Here is a 21,675-nt window from a genome sequence, read left to right on the forward strand (position 1 = left end):
TCTAGAATGGTGCTGTTGGAGACCATTTAATTCAACAACTATTATTTTGAAAGCCTTTTTCCCCTGGAGTTCTGCCAGCAATATTGGCTTGGATGTTTTCTTGATCTATCCGCATTAAGAAAACCGTTGCATTTTGATGAAAGATAGTGATACTCAGCGTGGTGATTGTGACTGTTTGAAGATAGTGATCTTGACTGTGTTTCCAGTGAGTTTCAAATGTTGGATTACTCGTTCAAGAGAGTGGTAAAATAATTTTAAAATGCCCTTTTACATTCACCGGACTTAAGCACTGCTGAAGATTTGCTCAGAGTTTGAGGAAGCTGTGCCTGAGTGGATTGCTGTAGTAGCCTTTCTCCTCCGAGTGCGTGATAATACTTGCTCCAAAAACTCAACTGAACCTCAGCTTGGAGTTCCCTTCTGCAGCACAGTTTCTTTCTGATTTTGAAGATACCCTTCAGGACAGGAATGGGGACTCCTAAATTCAGTAGTTTCAAATCACAGCTGAGATGTATTTGCAGAGCAGAGCTAGGAAGTTCAGCTACGATGCTGTTCCTGAGGTAATGTCTTTTACATACAGATAATTCTTTAGCCTGAACTTCTGTCCTGTTTTTCACCACATCTTTCTGAGAAAACGTGGGTTTTTTAAATAGTCTCTCCTTCTTTTTGAGTAAACTGCTGTAAAAAGCTAGTGGAATCTAGAGTTTTTTTCTTAGTATTATGTTCAATGACCCAAAGAAACAGTATACAACTTTGCAATTGTTGGATGCCTCACAGAAGAGGAATCAACCTCAGGAATGACTTCTAGCACTAATAATGGTTAAGCCTGGATTTTGTTCAGGGAAAGAAAGAAGGGCTTATCACAGAATCACAGAATCGACTGGGTTGGAAAAGACCTCAGAGATCATCGAGTCCAACCCTTGGTCCAACTCTAGTCCGTTTACTAGATCATGGCACTAAGTGCCATGCCCAACCTCAGTTTAAAAACCTCCAGGGACGGCGAGTCCACCACCTCCCTGGGCAGGCCATTCCAATGCCTGATCACTCTCTCTGTAAAGAATTTCTTTCTAATATCCAGCCTAAATTTCCCCTGGCAGAGTTTAAGCCCATGCCCCCTTGTCCTATTGCTAACTGCCTGGGAGAAGAGACCAATGAGTTATGTTTTCTGAGGTAAAAGCAAGGAAACAGCAGGCATGAAAAATGGCCAAGGAAGTGAGAAAAGACAAGTAGTATTTTTAAAATGTGGACTGAACTGAGGTTGCAGACTTCCAGGATGATCCAGATCTCTGAGTGATTGAGAGTGTCCCAGCATCATTTGGGGTTTCTTGACATTTCAGTACTGAGGACTGAGGATCCAGGTCCCTGTAGCAAAGCATTGGCTGCAATACACAGTGAGAAAGAATTAAATCTGTCCTGACAATTTTCTTGTCACAAGCTGTCTGGTATGTTCACATTCAGACAATTTCTTTAGGACTTGTGTAGAACAATTTATGCCTCTTTTCCAGAAGATGTAGGTTAGGATGTCCTTTCACTTGACTGTTGAGGACATTGTAATCAGGTAAATAGCAGTTTACATTGCAAAACCTTCTGGAAATATTTCTACAACCCAAAAAGAAAAAACATTGATAGCCTTGGATGGATAATTCTAGAAAAAATATCTGAGCACTGAGGATTAACAGATCTAGAACAGGTTACCTCAGGGTTACCTTTATTGCAAAGTCCTGAGAGAGACCATCTACTTTATCACTCATGAAGTGATGATGACATTTAATTTATTATACTTTAGTCTAAAATAAACTTTCAGTATCCCTGGGTTTATTTTTTTGTCTGTTGTTTTTTGGTTTTCAGTTTTGGGTTGGTGGGTTTGCTTGTTTGTTGTTTATTTATTTGGTTGGTTGGTTTGGGTTTGGTTTTTTTTTTTTACCCTGAGGGAGACACAGAGAGGTTTCTTTTACAGTGAGAGAGACACAGAGGACCTTGCTTGCCAATTTGTTTTCTGAGTAGGCAGGATGATAAAATTGTCATAAAGTATTTCCTCTCAAGTGCTGAAACGGCTGTGTTCCAGGGTTCCTATTAGTTTCATGCTCTGACCTCTTCTCAAAAGAGGAGGCTGACAGTGCACAGGCTTGGCACAGCACCCATAGGCACCTCCCCAGACCTAAACACAGCTGCTTGGTCTAATTTTAGATCTACTGACCCTTTGACAGCGGGGGAACTATGGTCACTTGTGCAAAATAGCTCTCGAGACATCATCACAGTAGCTGAAACGTCCCTGGTTAAAGTTCCTGTGTCCATCTCACTGACAGCGAAGGCATGGCACATTAAATGTCCACATGGGTGGACTTGTGAGGGCCCAATCCTGAACCAAGGTCACTCTTTGCCATGCCAGGGACAAATTTAAAGATGTGTGGGCAGCTCACTGAGCTGGAGCATGAAAAGGGGAAGATTTACAAGGGTTAACTTTGCATTCAGGGCAAGGCAAATTTAGGTGCTCTGAAGCAATACACAGAACAGTTCTTGTCCCTGTCTTGTACCTGTTATTCTGCACCCTCACACACCACACTGGCTTTACAGAGAGCCTAGGAGCTATGTCCTTCCCTTCCCACCACACACCCCAGGATACTTCATTGCTCCCAAGTGATAGCTTTCTTCTGTGGCCTAACGACTGCTATCTTCAGCTGGTACAGGTCTGTTCAATACCCTCTGTACATGTTTAGATTTCACAGTTTTCTTTTTGGTCAAGCTAGCTTAAAATTCCCCTTCTAGCTATAGTTCATATAATTTGTATGTAACTGATCACCTTAAGTATGTAGCTGTGCTGCACTAATATTTCTGCATTTGTTAAGCCCTTTGCTTTGCCTAGGGATCCCCACAGTAATCCCTGAGTTTGCAGCAGGGTAAGGACAAATTCCAGCCATGACAGAATGGCTTCATGCAAGAACCTGCCTGTCTCTCCCATCTGTGAGGAGCTTCTTTGGTAACCCTGTTAAATCTCAACATAGTTGCTACTCTTCTCGAAAACACTAACCTTTGCAGGTTCACACTCTTTGCACATTCTCCTAGGCTGCCATTAGCTAGAATTCTGTTGCTTCAGTTGAGAACAGGTTGACACCCATGAATTCCACCAAAGCACACTTTGTGGAAGGATTAGAGAAGGAGGATGCCTTGTAAATGTTAGATTATTGTAAGTCTGAGGCTCTGCTTCCCTTGGGTAAGTGTTGCTGTGTGGGTAAGAGTATAAGCCACAATGTTTGTGCCTATAAACTTTCTGGAGAACACAGCTTCACATGTGCCAGACTCAGCACATTAACACATGTATCTGCACAGATGTTCTTGTGTGAGACAGAAATGTTTTAATATATTATAGTGGTTTTACCTCACTGTTGTGTATTGTTACTTGAGGTTACTTTGCTTTTTAAAATATTCTTGCTAAATGCCCTTTTTCTACTTCTTCATTATTTAATGCCCATATTAAAAAAATCTGATGGAAGCAGAAGAGACAAAGGCATTGAGGATGAGAAGCTCTATTCTTGCTGTCATTTGTCAGCAAACTTTTCCCCCAAGTTTGAAAATCTTCCCATCTTACTTCTCAAAACAGCAAAGCATCAGTAAAGTCTGTTACTGGCAAGCATGCAGCAGTTTCCTTAGCTTCTCCATCATGCAGACAGTAAAATATGCCCTTTGTATAGAGGAGACATGGGTAACACATAGATGTGGAACTTAAGAAATAAATTTAGCATGGCTTTTCTTAATAATGCCCTTTCTCTTGCCTTTAAAACTTTGTTTTTCTGGTAATTCAGATGATGAACATCAAGCAGCCAGGTAGTTAATAGTCCTTTGAAAAAACAACTTGAATCCAGTACAAGATGTACCAGCAAGTTGCACAACAAAGACAATAAATATGAATTAGATCAGCCCCTTGGCTTGGTTACAGATGGTTTCCTGCTGAAACACAAAATCAGAAAGATACATGAAAAGCACCTAGCTTCGAGGGTGCAAGTAGATTTCAGGGGAGTTACTTGAATCTGTCTTTAACCTGTCCATCTTTACCAATGCACTAGAGCAGGGGTGACAAACACATTTTCACTGGGGGCCACATCAGCCTTGCTGTTGCCTTCAAAGGAATGAATGTAATTTTAGGACTGTATAAATGTAGGAGTAGATACATTTATGCAGTCCTGAAATTACATTCGGCCCTTTGAAGGCAATGGGGAGGTTGATGTGGCCCCCAGTGAAAATGAGTTTGACACCCCTGCATTGGAAGATTCCCATAAGTACGTAATGGGACATTACTGGGGGTCTGCACCATGGAGCAAGAGACTTTTTGCACCTAGAGAGGACATACTTGGGTGGTTGTATTCTTCACTTGTTTGCATTCCCTGTGGTTTGATCTCATTGCAGCCCCCAGAAAACCACACTGATGGGTTTTGCAGTGCAGTGAGCACCCATCCCTGCTCTTTGCTACAAAAGCTGAGACGTGTGTGCCAGCAGGCGTGGGCACCGGCACCTCCCCATGGGGACCTGAGTGGTGGGAGGAACTGTCAGTCGCCCGCCATGAGAAGGGTGGAGCTCCTCACAGCGCTTGTCCTATGGGAGATAGCTTATCTGGGGACGCCTGAGTTTCTGGAATAATATATATTTGATCAAAAGCCAAAATTAGAGTAGGGAAGAAATTGGCTGCCAAGGGCTGATTGGCACTTGGAGTCAAAGAAGGGGCAGCATGGACCCCGCAGGGAGGATCTCCTTATCCGTCGGCACCAGTCTGCTCTACCTGCAGGTGTGCCCCAGCGGTTCCTGCTACTACTCTTCTTTCTGTTATTTTCGTTTCACTTTAAAAAGCCAGCTGAGAGACTCTCATTAAGAAGCCTTCATTTTTGTCTGTTGCCCTCTCTTCACCATGTTGCAGCCTGTGGTAAAGCCTTGGGCTCTTTTGAGAAAAACGATGAGGTGTCAGCACCACGTTGCTGCGCTGTCTTGCCAGCCTCAGGTGTTCACCTCCCACCATGTGAGTCATCTCTGTCCTGTCACACAGTGAGTGCTGGGTCCTGTTTAACAGAAGCCCCACCTAACAGCTTGTGCAACATGGGCTGCATACATCCCCTTTTATTTATTGATGGTTTATTGAATTGCATTGTAGGTTCTGACTTTTTAGGCAATTCTTATCTGCCTCTAATTTTCAGCATTTTACACATGCAGACACCACAAATGCTTGATTAACTGGGCAATGTAGTGCTATGTGTAGAAAGGAGAGGGCAAAACAGTCATTATTACGAGTACTTGAATGGATCCACTTTCTCTATAGCTAACTAACTGGTTAGTTTGAATCAGTCCCACCTATGTTGTGTTGTGTCTTCTGAATTTTACTGAATAAAGGTTGAGCCCATTGCATAACTAATTATGGTTGCTCTGCCCAGACTTTTTGTTGGTCTTTCTTACATCTACATGATTCTTCCTATAACTTCAGAAGCTCATAAAGGAAAGATACTATTAATGGAAGAATAATTGAGGTTCAAGAATTGAATTTTGTTGTTGTCAAGCCTAGTGAGTGAATACTGACTCCTTAAATATTCTGTCAACAAACAACTTGCTCGTGTGACTTATATTTCAGAGAATGACATCCTTCATCCTCAGTGCTCTTGTGTGGTAATAGAGCTGATGCCACAATAGATGACCATGACGTAAAAAGAAAAGGGGGAAGGTTTGGATTTCAGGTCATAGCCAAGTGCTAGAATTCGGTGCACTGTAACGAAATAGAATAGCTTTTATGTTTTATATCAGAAATAACAGGTGGTATTGCTGGCAATATTCTGTTTTCTAGTTTTTGCACTTATGTAAACAGTAAGAGATCCTGGCTGGTTTTGTTGACACATATTGAGGTATTTTTTTTTTTTTTTTGCCTGATAGGCTCTTTTCATCTTATTCCGCTTTTTTGGCAACATTTTATATATGTTAGAAAGGGTAGTGCTGAAGGTTTTCTCCTCCTCACTGTAACAGTGCTAAGCCACTGCGCAAATCAGCCAGGTATTGTTGCAGATTCATCTGTCTGCTGCTTGAATAGTTATGGTGCCTTCATGAAAATCTCTTGTTGGAGTTAAAAGCTACCACTTAAACAACAACTAAGATCAACAAAATACTTCTGACTTGTCTTGGAATAACAAACGAGCCATTCAAACAAAAAAATACATACATTTAAATTACTTGAAGCAACTCAAAGAGAGGTGTCTTTGCTGTTGGCTACAAAGTACAAGCAAGACATCACACACACCAAAAATCAGATTATCGTGGTTATTTCCAAAGAAAGGTTAAAGGCTAACTTCTTAAAGGCAGGTGTATGACACAAGATGTGGCTAAGTACCTACTGGGATAAAAGTACTAAAGATGCTCAAATCCCATTAAAAATCAAAGGGAGGTGAGGAAGTCCATTGTTAAAATGCCCCCAGAAGCTACAGTGTGATTTATCTTTCTCTGTTACTCTCTAAATTCTTTTGATAGCCAGGTCTTATGTTTTTTCCTTCTTCCAAAATCCCACTGGAGAAGAATATGACTTTGGAGGTGATTGCCTCCTTCCAAATGGGATTTTGGCCCATGTACTTAAACCTGCACCAGTGCCAAAATCTCACAAAACTGAAAAGATTTTACATCTGGAAGGGAGTCCCATAGCTATAAGAGAAGGTAAATTGGCAATGGACTGAAAAGAAAGTACTAGTTCTTCATATGCAGTCTTTTCTAGCTGCCTATTACTCTGTCCTTTAACAGCCACCGTCCACGTCCTGTTTCCCAGGAGCTCTGTTTGGTTTCTCCTTTCTCCCCACTACCAACCCTTTCACTGGTTGCAAAATGCCTCCCTTGCCTCTCCACATTGCTTAACTCTTGCCAGGGAAATGTGACTCTGTCTCCTCACCCTCCGTCCTCCCTTCCTGATTGTCGCAGCCTGAGTCTCGTGCTAAGCCAGCTACACCGCCCTTCAGTGATACATCACATCATCAACCTTATCCTTTTCACATGTCATTTTTTTTTCCAAAGACTTGCATAGCCTTTAACCATAGGATACAGAACAGTCATTGTAACATAAATTTAAAATGCTCTTCAGAAAATCCTCAGTGAAACTCCCGGTAAACATCAGAGAGCACAAGAAGCCCACACATTGCCCTACTTTGGGATATATTTTCCACACCAGGGGTATGTAAAAAGGGAGAGGGGCAGAGCTGTCAGTTCAGTGACACCGGTGCACCCCACACTCCTTGCACAAAAAAAAAAGGGTTTGGATTAAACTCCCCTGAATTGCACTAATGTGTACAAAGAGTAAAATACAGAGCCTTTTAAGGTCATCTCCAACCAAACTGAAGTAAACTAATTAATGAGTAATAACTTAATGGTGTTAGAACAGAAATTATTACCATGAATTATTTTAGAGCTAATTAATGTCTGCATGTATGTGCACATAAAGATGGATGTGCACAGAAATCATTTCTAAAAAGACTATATCAAGTATCTGTTTAAGAAAGCTGTACAAATACTGAGCGTGTTCTTGACCAGTACATCTGAAAAGCCTGATTCTGAGGTATTTGTCTCATCATTAGTGCCCCAAGGGTGATTAGCAAGGGAGGGACAAGAGCCTCTCTCAAAATTAAAAATACTGTTATTTTTTTTTTGTTTTTCAGTCTTAGTCTCCGGGGCAGAGTAGGGAGTATAGCCTGCTTTCTCATTTCTCATTCAAATTTAATAAAAAACCTTAGTATTTGTACTGGACTGATTTCTCTCTCCTGTTTTGTCTCCTTCATCATGGAGCTTTTTTCACTGGTTTTCATTTGGAAAACAGGTTTGCAAAAAGCGCTAAGTTTGAACATGAGATTTTGTTTGTTAATTAGACCCATCAAATCTCCATGAGGACCCAGGGTGAGGTGGGCAGCCTCACTGTCCATCAGCTCTCACTGGCAAAGAGAGCTCAGCACCTGAGCCGAGTCCCTGCCATGGGCTGCGCTGCCAAATGGATGCGCTTGTGAGGGCATCCTTGGTGCTCAACTGCATCTGCGTGGGGACAGTCATTGAGCAACACAGCTACAACAGGAGAGCTTTAGTGACGACTGACTAGATCGATATCCCTATCATTGCTTATGTAGAGTAATTAACTCCATCACTACTTGTATCAGTGTGCCCCATGGTATGTTAATTTGCACTTGGCTACCTGTCACATGCAGGGTATAGTGGGTTTGTGCAGCTTCTTTTGTGTAGATATGTTGTGAGGACAAGCCTTAGAAATACAAACAAAAAATATGCCAATATGCACAATAACGTGTGTGTAAAATTGAACTCCCTCTTCTTCCATTGCATAAGACTAGCAGGCCCAAGAAGAAAACAACACAATTTCATTTTTTACAACTGCAGTGACTGGAAACAAGGGTGTATGAAGAAGAGATCTCTGGTACACAAAGAGAGCACGTTGGCAAAAAAAATAATGCTGAGAGGAAGCTTGCACTTGTAGGGGCCCACAGTTTCCCTGGGTTAGGTGCTCTGCTTCCCCTGACCCTTTCAAGACATTTTGGCAAAAGTTCCTCTTGACTCTAGCAGGAGTTAACCTGCAAGCAAGGGGAATACCCAAGAGAGGTTATGCCTTTAGAAAACATGACAAAACTTGTTGGATGCTTTGGAAGAAAAGGGCATTTTTGCAAATGCAAATTGTTCTGGGCAGGTCAGGATTCCCCTGCCAGCTGTTCTGCTGCTGTTCCTGCTTCATCCTAAACTGCTTGTGTTGCTTCTGTGATAACAGTTCTGTCTTTCTCCTACTACTTCTCTTATAGAAATAATGCCACCTTCTTTTACATTTACTGCTAGCAGTACCACAAACCAGCATCCTGTTTGCCTTCTTTATTGCAGCTGCATATGGGGCAGACGGCTTTAGGGACTTTCATGCAATAATTCCCAAATCTTTTTCCCGTAAGTATACTGCAAACTCAGCTCACTACAGAGCATTTCCATCTAGTTCCTAATTTCATAATTTTTGTTTGTGTCATTTCGCTTCTCAGCAATGTATATTTGTCTGCATATGCTACCATAGGGATAAGTAGTCTGATCTTTTTGCTTTGCTCATTTGTATTTTGTTTTACTTAACATAAAGCCTACTTCAAAATTTAAAAAAAAAGAAAATTAAATAAAGCCTTCTCCAAATCCCTGACAGGCAATTGTTTTGTATAAATGTTTACATTAAAATTATTATTATTATAATTAAGAGAAAAAAAACAGTGTGTGAATTATGGAAAATCTGTCATATACTTAAGCCAAATAGTTCTGTTGCTTCCATTTGCCTTGGTAAAAACAGCAGAGTGGGGTTGTATTCCACTAAATTTGCAGAATGATGTAGATTACTTCTGTTCAGCCAGTCATACCACCTTTGTATATCACTGTTTACTCATTGACCATTATTCTTTCCATATCTCTAAATTATTCCCCTTTTTAGGGCATGCATTTTAAAGAAAAGAATGGTATTTATGATGTGCACTCATTCTGTCTTGCATATGATTTCTATTAAAAATGTGATATTTGAAAAATCATTAAAATGCCTAGATTGGTAGACTTTATAAGAAATGTCCAGTCAAGAAGTGTTCAGAACTGTGGCCACTTTTACACTCAACATGTTTCCCAATAAGATTTTGAGTCAGATATTCTTCCTAGTCACATCCATGAGTCCTCCTTGGACACCTGGGAGGTTGCAGGGTGTAGCAGAGCAGAGTTTGTCAAACTTTTCGATTTCAAATGAATGTAAAGTTATTTAATCTCTTGAGGTAATTATTGCTGATAGATTAATTATGTCATGGTTACACCACCACTTATGAATAAGGCTACCATGAAACTGCTGTTCCACAAAAGGAAAAGACCTGGTCTTTATTGGATGAAACAAACCCCTTGTGTACTCAGCTAGCCACTAAAGAAAAATGCTTTCTTTTTGGGGGTGGAATGAAGCCTAATGAAGAACAGGGTTTTTTTAACCAAAATAATCAGATTAGAAAAGAGATAAATAACTGTAAAGATGGTTTATTCTACACAAAATGTTATACAGTCCTGTGGAGAGAAGAGGAATGAATACTGGTACTAACTGATCTGAATCTTGGCCCTTTTCCGCAACATTTAGGTTTGCTATGTTCATATCAGATCAAATTTACCAACCTACATTTTATCACATGTATTGAGGCTATGCTAAATTTATACCTGAATTCTTCTTCTAGCTGCACGCGATTGTCACCTCTGGGGTTACAACACAATGGACTTATCCAATCAAATCAAAATGGTTCTCCCACCCACCTTCGTTTATTTGACTGTTTTTTAATAGTAGCTCATGGCTGCAGACATCCTCTCCTCTTACTCAGTGATCCTAATCCTGCTGTCCTAAAAACACAATTATAACTCATAATTTCCTGTAATGATAGTTCTTGCTCTTAAATTCTTCTGTTCTTCCCCACTATGATTTCTTTATCAATATGTGTACTCTTTGCTTTCCCATTGTCCTTGCTTACCCTTAATAACTGCAAACCACGTATTTGGATTCACTACAACCCTCAGGATCTTCCTGCCAATTGGAGAATGTTGTCTTTTCAGTTCATTTTCATCCATTGTCTTTGATGAGTTAGTTTCACAATTGCTTTGGACAAAACCATGTGAAGTCGATTCATTTTAAGTTTCATTGCAATTAGACTGAACTGTCAAAATGAACATTACAAATGCGAAAATCTCAAAGTGACCTAGAAACAGACTTGTAATGTTGTTTGGGTTCCCAGCTCCCTGGATGCCTTGCATTTGTGTTACTGTTCATTGCTCGACGTGTTACAAACGCATTGCATTGCCCATAGAAATGTAGTCATGTTTGTAGCTTTTGTTATTTAGGAATATTGTACATGCTGTTTAGAATTTATCTCCTTTGATGTGATTGTTTCTTTGCCACCGTATTTATTCTCTAACAAAACTGAGTGGCATCCTGTATTGTTTTTTTCAGCTGGTAATATTAAAATAGAGACTCAGAGTGATGAAGAGAATGGGCGTGCCTGTGAAATGAATGGGGAAGAATGTGCGGAGGATTTACGAATGCTTGATACCTCGGGAGAAAAAATGAATGGCTCACACAATGGCCCAGGCAGCAAGGCTATGTCAGGAGTTGGAGGCATTCGACTTCCTAACGGAAAGCTAAAATGTGATATCTGTGGGATAATTTGCATCGGTCCCAATGTGCTCATGGTTCACAAACGAAGCCACACTGGTAAGGCCTGACATAGTTTTTCCTTTAGTTGGCAACAATTGGCCACATATTAGGAACTGAGATTTATTTTCTGTATCGTGCACATGTTCCCTCTTGTAAGATAATGCAGCATCAGTGGGCATTTGGAACTCTGTTATTTTGTTATGACATTTCAGACAGCACAGGAACTGAAATTTCTTCTGAATGGAAGTCCATCTATTGTGCTAGAAATTGTGCGTTTTGGTTTAAAGCTACATGATTTATTTTTTTTTTTAAGTAAAAAAATCTTGTTTAATTTCTAAGAAATCTCTAAGAATTCCTAAAGAAAAACCCATATGTGACTTACCCTGAAATCAACCCAATTCTAATTTTTTCAACAATGCAACAAAGCTTCTTACGGATCAATGATTATGAAAGTGATTGGTAAAATAAATGTTAATGGAATTGTACCGGCAGCCTTAGTAAAAAAAAAGGGGTTAATTTTATGTCAAATGTTTCATGAAGTAAAAACAAGTACTGTCACTGGTCAAATCTGGACCAGTGGGTTTCTACTGGGGCACTAAAAGGGTCATGTAAAGATGTGCTCCATAGGGATAGCTTTTCATTATACAGTGCTGTGAATCTTCTTGCCTCAATTTTCTAATTCTAAATAGTCTCAGAGAGTGCAAAAAATGAAGAGGCTGAAACAAATGAAGAAGTAAAGACCAGGGTGAGTCATATCTTACCTGCTATAAGCTGTCTAAAAATTAGGCTTCCAATCTAAACTCTGTGGTCATCCATAGTCAAAGGACAAGAACTGAGCTGTATTGTTGTGCTACACAAGTTACTTTGAAAATAACAAAGTGTTGGGCATTTTTGCATAAATATTCAAATGAGAGATAATTTTAAAATATTTTTAAGGTAAGAACAACCTGTCTGATGGTTAAATTCCACTGAAATAGTCATGCTTGTGAACACATAGACACTGTCTTCACCTGCCTCCCCCCAGTCACGCCTAAATGATTTCCCCAGAATTACTAAGGAGTGAGATTAGCAAATCATTTTGAGAGTTTAATGGAGAGGATCCATGAAACACCCTGGGTGTCATCCACCACTCTCAGTGCTAATGTCTGTCATTGTAACTGTGGCTGTTCAAGCCCTGGAAGGGTGCGATCTGTCAGTGTACCGTGGATTAGCCATGTCCAGAAACAGTGCTGGGGATGTTAGCAATGCTGTTACATTGTCTATTCAATTCAATATGATCAATCCCTCTATCAGGGAGCAGTTAGTTATCTTTATTGGAAAAGTCACAACTTGTTCTCAGAATAGAGGCTGCAGCCTACATCCTAGGTATAATAAAGTGCTTGTTGGTTGATGTTTTTCCTTTCTTTTTTTTAATTTAATGTTAATGTGATCCTTTAAAAGTTGATAAAATGAGTTGGACATGAGGCCTTTTAAACAGACCCATGGGATCAGAGAGGATGCTGGAGTAGCTAAAATAAAATATTGCATCTTAAAATGCATTTAGATCTAGAAGTCTTCATACTTGCTTAAGGAGGCTGTCATTTCAACAGATGTATGCTGTTTCTGCTTCAGAGGAGCAGTTTTGGGTCCCTGAGGGTCAGAGGCAGGGTTTGCACCAGGGCTGAGTGGTCTGTGTGCCTGATTTTAGGGAGGCGGTGGGCAGAGCTGCCTTTGTTTCTAATGCACTGACTGGTACCCAGCGGGCTGAGTCTCTGGAGGATGAGCTGGGCCGCCTGTTCCCTGTGTCGCTGGTTTGCCTGGCACAAACCTCCAGCTGCCCAAGTACCCTACCTGGCAGAGGGGCTCGTGTGCCTGCCAAGGGTGTCTGGGGCACTATCACACAAGGGCTGCCTATCCAATACTTCTCCACCCTTTGCAGAGCCCTCCCCTTGCCAACTGGACCTTTTTTTTAAAATCAGGCAATGTAGTTAAAACCAACAGTGGAAGCACCCCACAAGCTGCACTTCACTCAGCAGGACCTTCTTCTTTCACACTTCATAAAACTAAAGAGTGTAAAGCTGCACCCCTGACTCCTTCCATGGGAAGACGCTTTCCCTCCTGCCTTGTCCTCAGCTCCTCTCCTGAGCAGCCTCTTCAGGTGAGCTCAGGTGGTTTTTCAGGGGCTGGCAAGGGAGCAGAGGCTCGGAGCTGGTAGTTTAAATTAAAGGGACATCATGGGGAAATTGTGGTGACTGCTTTTCCTTTCAGCTGTGCTGTGAAAATTAAAGTAGAAATGGGATATACTATTGCAGACATTTAACTGACTACACCAAAGCCCATTTCAATACATGCCTGGTGAAGGAATAAGACTTGCAAATGAATTACTTTGCTGCTAATTCATGTAAAACCTGCATGTGCGCTGAGGTTTCCTTAAATATTTGATAAGTGAACAAAACTCTAGCACACTAAAGTGCCAAATTAAAATGACTGTCTGACCCGATAAAAAGCATAATTACTTTTAATGAATACACCTGCCAAGTGCAGATATGCAGAGCAGCACCTGATATTTCTGCCCCCTCCTGTCTGCAAGCAGCCATACAGCACTGACTGCTACCTAGTGCCTTACCTGTTGCTCCTGTCTGCGGAGCGAATCCCACTCATAGATGGCTGACTCTCTTCAGTCTCCTTCTCCAAGGCTTTCAGGACACTGATTTTTATCCAGTCTTGCTTGGTGTTGAGGAAAAAGGAGCTCTAGAAAGCAGAACCCCCCCCCACCCTGCTCCCTGGTGCTGAGACCTCAGGGTATAGATTCAGGCTTTGCTTGCTCAGTGTGCACATATGTGTGTGCCTGTGTGCCTATGAATACATGTGCATATATATGTGTGTGTGCACAGGTATATGTATATATATCTCCCCTTTTAACATAAGTCATCAGTTAGTTGACTTTTGTCTTGTTGGTTGAGTCTGACTGTCTCAAATTTATTTAGAAAACTAATGCCTATTGAAGAATGAGCATTAAAAAAAAAAAACAAAAAGAGAGAGAGAGAAGACAGACAACCATTTCGTTGAGTGTCAGGTGATTTTGTCATTATATTGTTCAAGAAATTAGAAAGATTTCAATGAAGATGACAGATATTCTTCACTGAATAAGTAGTCCATGGCCCACGTTCCCACTAAGGCTTGCAAATCACCACAACGGTGGTTGATTCAATTCAGGGTACTGTTGCAGTCTTTGCACCTGGGCCCATGTTCATCCATAGCTACACATCATGCAGTGAAATCAACACCGGAGAGACATGCTATTCAGAACTGGCAAGAAAATAACATACAAAGCTGAGTGTTTAAACAAAAGATGCATTTTTTTTCTTTCCATCCTGTCCCTTCCCCATTTTTGGGAGACAGTGTCACACCTAGTAACCTTCCATCGGTGACCACCTCCATCCTAGCAGGGCTGAGAGCTTTGCTGGGCTCACAAGACAGTTATTCCCCACCCCAGTAGTTTCAGCACGGATGACCAAGGGCCAGGCAAGCTACACACAGTTTCAGGGTCTTTTGGTGCTTGTGTTGTTTCCCTAGAACAGCAACATGAGTGAAGGTTCCGTTATGTTTGATCCCACTGTAGGTTTTGTAGAAATATTTGTCATTCAGCAGTCTTGTTTGAAATGCTCCACCCATCTGTCTTCTCCACCCAGTGCAAAATTTCACCCTGTAATTGCGAGAGCTGTAGGCTGGAGATAAATTTCATTCTTACTTTGCTCTGCATTTCACTCCTGGAGTTCTTTTACAATCCTCATTTCCTCCTCTTCCACTCCTCTGAGTAAAAATAACAGAAATGAATGCTAGAAAAGCTGTTTAGTAAGAATTAACCATTTCTTCTGAATTTGTGCCCCCCATGAGAAACTGACTTCTTCATTACTGTTTCAGTCCATATCTGAAAAATACCTTCCACACTGAGTAACTGCCCCAAAGATTAAGAGGTAAAGCAGACAGACTCTTACTTGTTATTTTTTTCCCCTAACAACTACTGTGCATGGCTTATGAAGTACCTTGCAAAATCCTGTCAGGCTAATGCTGGCTTTTTTGGTGGGCCACCCTAGATGAACCACTTGCAGATATAGGTTAGACAAATACAGCTACTTGATGGATGAAGAAAGTGAGCTCATTTGGCTTGACAGGGACTATGCTGACCTGCTTGAAGCTATTTGACCAATGAAAATATCTTGCCATAAAGTAGATTCATTTTACTGTTTACCGAATGCTAAAGCTGCCAGTCTGATGGTCGAGTTTGCACATTTTTAGGTTGGGACAGTGCTGCTGCCTAATTTTTTTTCAGCTGTTCTGCTACATTACCCAAAAGTCAAAAATTATCTTGCTGCACACATATGGACATATAGGCTGGTCCTAGATGTGCAAAATAATACATGATGCTTAAGTGAGAGAGAAGAAATAAATTGTTTAACCTGTTTTTTTTCATATATATATTTGGACTTCAGCACTGAAATTTTAAGTTCAGTATTATTGTTATATAAAGAAAATGAAAATGAAGAGCAGTTCATCTCTGAGTTGTTGCTAATATTGCAGATGCATTATAACTGCTATAGCAGATTACATTTATGCCTAAGAGAAACAGAATTCAGCAAATGAGTTTCAAAGTCTAGTCTGACTTGTTAGAGGGCTACAGAGAGATGGGCATGCAGGAGCAGCTCCTGGTGATGGAGTACTTTCATGTCTAAATTTTCCTTTACGCCTATCTGATGGGTAACGTAATGGATAACGTATCTGATGGATAACATAATACTGGAAACGTATTTTATTTCCCACTGAGTTATGAAAAGGCCTCATCTATCATAAATCTTTAAAAAATAAACAAAAAACCCAAACTAAGTGAATAAATGAGCATATTGATTTTAAACAGCACTAAAAAGCAAACAGCCATATTGACTTCTGCAAAGGCTAGTTGATTTGCTTCCTTGATAACAGGCACCAGCTTAGACAAATCAAGTCTGTGTCTCTTCAGGTTTTTCCCTGTGTCCCTCCGAACTGTAGCCCAGCAGAGCCCATTTGTGCAGCTCTTCTGTTCATACCTTACCTAGAGAAGGGTTGAGACTTCGGCGTGGAAGTACAGGGCTCCCTCTGCACTGTCTTAACTTACATGATTTTACTCTCTCTCTTTCTGTCTCTTTCCTGATTTGGCTGCTTAGGGACAGACAGGTAATGGAGAAGAAATTGAAAGGGAAAATACAGGGAAAATGTAAATGAAAAGAAGTTATTATAACTGTTATAATGAAGTGCCTTTCATTTAAATATAAGAATGTAACGCTGAAATGAACTTGTGATCCTGAAATGCATTTTTAATGAGTTTCCTTTTTATTTTGCTGCTTCAGTGGCATATTTTAAAGACCCTTTGAAAAAAGCCACATTAAAAACCCCACCAAATGCCACAACATGCAAAATTGGATATTGGTTTATTCCAAAACTGCTGATCAGGAAGAGTGGCTCTTCAACACAAAATGTTGCAGTCACTTTATTTAAATGAGTTTGAATTTGCATTGTGATGTGCCATTCTGATTTAGAAAAAAAAAATTAGATTTTCAGATCAAATTGACCCAGTCAGTGAAGCATTAAGAAACTGGCAGGTTTAGTCTGAAAGCCTCATGTTATATCAAACCTGCAGCCGGTGGAAGTCACAGAGCAGCAGTGAGAAAACAACTTTCTCACTGAAATCTTTCTCTTGTCACTGTGTAAGTTTTTTTTTTGTTCTCACATATTTTCTCCTTCTCCCCATAGGAGAACGCCCTTTCCAGTGCAATCAGTGTGGAGCTTCCTTTACACAGAAGGGCAACCTTCTGCGCCACATAAAGTTGCACTCGGGTGAAAAGCCCTTCAAGTGCCACCTCTGTAACTACGCCTGCCGTCGCAGGGATGCCCTCACAGGACACCTGAGGACTCATTCGGGTAAGTGAAGGCGTGGGACTGTCCAGGGGTCCTCCTCACAGCACCTATTGAGGAGATGGGGACATCGGCAGACACCAAGTCCCACAGGTCTTCTCACCCTGGGGAGAAGAGTCACCCCATGTTGGGGTTAACCATGATGTGAGCCAGCCACAGTGTTTTAGCAGCAAAGAAATTACTAAACTCATCTCATGATCCTTCAGCAGAAGAACTGTTTCTTTTTTCCCTGTACTTCTTGGCTGTTTAAAAGTTTCTGTATAAGGATTTCATTTTACAAGCCTCCTCTAAGTAATCCATTTCGTGGAACTATGAACATGAATTAAAGCTGATGAATTTTTGGATGGCATTTATCTGCATATAGAGATAACACAAGGTCTAAACACACTAGGTTTTAAATAATGAAATCTCAAAATCCTCTAGTTTGGTAAGTCATTCTCGACTGCAGTGTGAATACCACCTACAGCATTTAGCAGCAGTTATTTGTTGTACCTTGTTATTACAAGTACTTTGAAAGAGAAAGAGTGGGAAGGAGGGTAAGAGTGGGGGATAGAAAGATGATAATCTTCCAAAAAAGAGGACTCTGCCACAGCTCTTCATTTTTTTGTCTGAACAGTAACATGGAGATCTGAATAAACACTTTTGAATAGCTGTGCTTTTCCATTACCACAAACCTCTCATTGTTTGGCAGAAGCCATAGTCACAGACCTTCTATGAAGCAAAACCAATTTAGCACCTTTTTAGAGTGCCTTTAAAAGTGAAGTGTTGTCTCATCTAGTTTCCCAAGCTAAGCTGGAAATATAAATTGTTATTTGGATAGGAGATCTCCAAAACACATTGCTGGAACTGACACTGGTAACTTGAGAAAGTTGGCTTTGGAACCAAATTCTAGGTAGCAGGAGATCTCAAAGCGAAAATTTTTGTGTTGCAAAAACTAAGGAAATTCTAGCACAGACATTAAATAATAAGATCCCTAACATTGGCTTCAGATGTCCAAAATAAGTCCTGTTTCTGCTTGGTTCTGGACTGATTCAGGAAAGTACATCTTTAAAAGACTATTTTGCCTCCCTCTCCCTTACTGTTACTGATTTTCATGGCTGCAAAATTTTAAATATAATTTTATATATACACATGAAATTACAGCTAGGCATTTTTGTCAAACTCTGAGGATTCCATAGCTAAAGAGACAATGCACAAACTATATATTTGGATTAGCTCCTGCAGTTGGCAAATTGACGTCAATATATTATAAAACAAGTTGGATGTCTGAGACTGATTTTCACTTGAGAATTTGTAAATAAAATTCAAAAGTTAAGCTGTGTCATCATCTAAAATTGTGGAATCACATGTAAAGTGAGTCTTGTCATACTACGACAGAAAATTTGGGTCCAGAATTCTGTGAAACCATATTATTACTGCGAAATTCCCGGAAATACATACATCTGGATTGGTGTAATACAGGAAGAATTTTGTCATACCATTTCTCTTGAATTTCCAGAAGCAGAAAACATGTGAAATCTAACACTGTCCTAAAAGGGTTGTGCTGGTTCTGGTTACATCAGAACTGACATCCAGCCGTGGGCTTGTGTCTCTACCTACACCACCAGTTCCCCTGCTGGGAGTCTCTGTGGGATCTCGGCACAAAAGCGACTACGCCCAGACCTTTGAAGGTGTCTCAGTTTCTAACTTGCGTAGATGCTGTTTTTGAGGATTTAATGTCACGGTCCTTATCTGATGTGAATCATCTGAAATCAGCTTGCAGCACCCACAGAATTGGCCCGTTGATGTAAAGGCATACAAACAATTTTCCATTAGTTTGTTTTTGGTTTGGGGGTTTTTGTTTGTTTGTTTTTAAATTAACAAAATCTTTATTTGGTTTACCATAGCATGAGTTTATTTTTGGCGTGGGCTTTTTTCCTGTTGTTCTTGTCGTTGTTAATACACTGTTGAGTACCTCATCTGAATCTCTCAATGAACTGTGTTTTCTCCAGTTGGCAAACCCCATAAGTGTGGATATTGTGGTCGCAGCTATAAGCAGCGCAGCTCTTTGGAAGAACATAAGGAACGCTGTCATAACTACCTGCAAACTATGAATATCTCAAGCAGCCTTTATTCAGGTAATAAACGTGTCCATTTGGGGATTTACGTTGTCCCGTCACGTATGCAGAAAAAGGAGTGTAAAAGGAACGCAAAAGGAACAGTAATACCATTTGCGGCATCTTTTGCATTGTGGAGGCACACCTCTCTCCCTGCCCCCCACCCCCATGTGTATGATATTTCATCTGGATTTATTCTATATTTGATAAATATTTGGCTGTTGTCTTATTTTGTTTAGCTCAAACAAAAAGCCAAAATAAAACTCAGGCACATAGCGAAACAGTTGCAAAACCTGGAAGATTTCAGTTCACCATCTCAAGACAGTGTGGCTACATCATCCCTCCACCTTTCCCTTTTGCTTGGAGTCCTATATCACAATACTCTTGTGGATGTATTCTTAATAAAGACTTAATACCAGTGTTTTAGGTAGGGCTGCAGAACCTTCTGCATTGCACATCTCCTGCCCTTCCCAGGCACAGCTTAAGGGGCTTACTTGACCACTGGGACCAACTTCTCTAACAAGGATGAGTCATCTGGTTTTGATCTCCCTCTTCCAAGGAAGAGGACATGAAGCCAGAAGCATTTAATTTAGCCAGTTTGACTGGGACAGACCAGAAAGACTAATAATTTGTTGACAGCATTCTACCCAGCCTCTCCTTTAAAAGAAAAGTGGGAGAGGTGAGCAGCTGTTGTGCTTCTCTGAGAGATGAGACTGGTCTTATGATGAAGGTAAAGTCCATTTCTCAGAGAATATAAAATCTAAAACTATGTCCAGACATAGAGCAAGCAGATATTGGGGTTTGGATTTTTCTTAACAAAGATCCTAAATATCTGTATGGGATTGATCACAGTAAATAGCCATACAAAATCCCCTTTCATGTGGAGTTTTAGATAGAGAATATAAGATTCTCTTCTGTGGTGGAGTTTAAACCCGTCCAGTAAGTTACATTTATTGTGTACCTTTTTGATCCTGTCAGTATATATTATTTGGTTTGTCAAATGACAAAAATGGAAGGTTCTCTCTGATATATTTGCAGTGATGCCTCATTCAATATTTTGTATCTGGACAGAACCTGAATCTGTTTTTACATGCTATTAAATAATGTAAAGTATATGCACATAATGATAGCAGCTGAGGAGCTTCTGGCAGACAACATGTTAGAGTAGCGCCCCTTCTAATTTTATTGAGGAGCTGGAGAATGTATAAATAGAAAAGCTCAATGTAATATACAGTAGGCAGCAATACTTATTCCTCAAAGAGGTGACAGGATGTAGAAGCAAATATTCTGTCTTGGAATTTGAATTTTCAGTGTCTGGCACATGGACTTGAATGCCTGCAAGCAGAACATGAAAATCTATGTGAATGAGTACCCGAACTACTACTGAAGTCTTAGTAAGCAAAAATGTCCAGATGAAACCAGTGTAAGGAATCATAAACTTTGATAAGAAACAATACAATTATAGAGATGGACATGTGTTTATAGCAAATCATGACAGGAGAGTTTACACCAGCTTGGGACTGAGTATCTAATATCTCAGTGGGATGAAAACTTGGGGAATTCATGCATGCTTGGATGAATAACTTCTTCCGTGCATATACAGAAAGTATCATATAAATCTGTATTTGATATAATACGAGTACTTTTGCAAACGAGAAAAAAAAATGAAAGGAGTAACTTCTGGGTTTAGACCTTGTATCCTGGGAAAAAAATCACTCTTAAAGTAAAAAAAAAAAAAATTAAAATAGTACTCTGTTAATAAATAAATACCTTACATTTCTAAAAATAAAGCTTTCCTGCATTTTCCTAGTATTTCACATTCTAAAAAATCTCTTCTACTTCATTGCAAACATACCATTTTGCCATGTTTACATTATTTATTTCCCTTTCAAACTCAAAGATAAAAACATATAATGAAACAGCTGAGAATGAGTGGGTGTCCTCAGATTTTTTAATGCATTCTACATTATACCTAGAAAAGCAAGTAGTTACGCTATCACTGTTCTTGTAATATTTCAAGATGTGATATAGAGCTATTAGTGTCATAATTCAGGCCCTTTATTTTTCCCCAAACTCAAAAAATATGGTACAAAAATCTGCTAGGGCATCTAATGTGACATTCTGCTACATTGGGATTGTGTTTTACAGCACTTTAAAATACTTTGTGCTTAAAACAGAAAAAATGTCAATTGAAATGGCTAAAATGGTAAAAGTGATCCATCAGCTTGTCATTCTAACAAATATAATTGAGAAAGTACTTAAGTAAGGGAAAGATCCAGCAAAGAGAAGTAAGAAGGGGGACAAGAGATTGTATTTATATTTTGTTTGCTCTCTTTAAGAGAATGAGATTCAGCATGAAATTAGGAACCTGCTAAATTTTAAGGCAAAGTTCTTATTTTAGAGCACTAGAATCTCACTGTCCATGTGAAGTTCTTCTCCCAGAGATATTAATTGGAGTTTTGCATT

The 21,675-nt window shown here is 40.0% G+C and overlaps 1 protein-coding gene across 27 annotated transcripts in view; it reads left to right on the forward strand.

The window, feature by feature from the left end:
• IKZF1 (IKAROS family zinc finger 1) overlaps nucleotides 1-21,675 on the forward strand; it is a 70,809-nt gene that overhangs the window by 38,036 nt on the left and 11,098 nt on the right. For 10 of the 27 annotated variants that reach the window (XM_065052743.1, XM_065052744.1, XM_065052740.1 and 7 more), the window contains 4 exons: nucleotides 8,872-8,931; nucleotides 10,982-11,242; nucleotides 16,952-17,119; nucleotides 19,105-19,230. In XM_065052743.1, the coding sequence (XP_064908815.1) occupies nucleotides 8,872-8,931; nucleotides 10,982-11,242; nucleotides 16,952-17,119; nucleotides 19,105-19,230 (615 nt within the window). The other 17 variants (XM_065052751.1, XM_065052747.1, XM_065052753.1 and 14 more) reach the window with 3 other exon arrangements.

The sequence above is a fragment of the Columba livia genome, chromosome 2 (assembly GCF_036013475.1).
Source record: "Columba livia isolate bColLiv1 breed racing homer chromosome 2, bColLiv1.pat.W.v2, whole genome shotgun sequence".
NCBI classification, from domain to species: Eukaryota; Metazoa; Chordata; class Aves; order Columbiformes; family Columbidae; genus Columba; species Columba livia.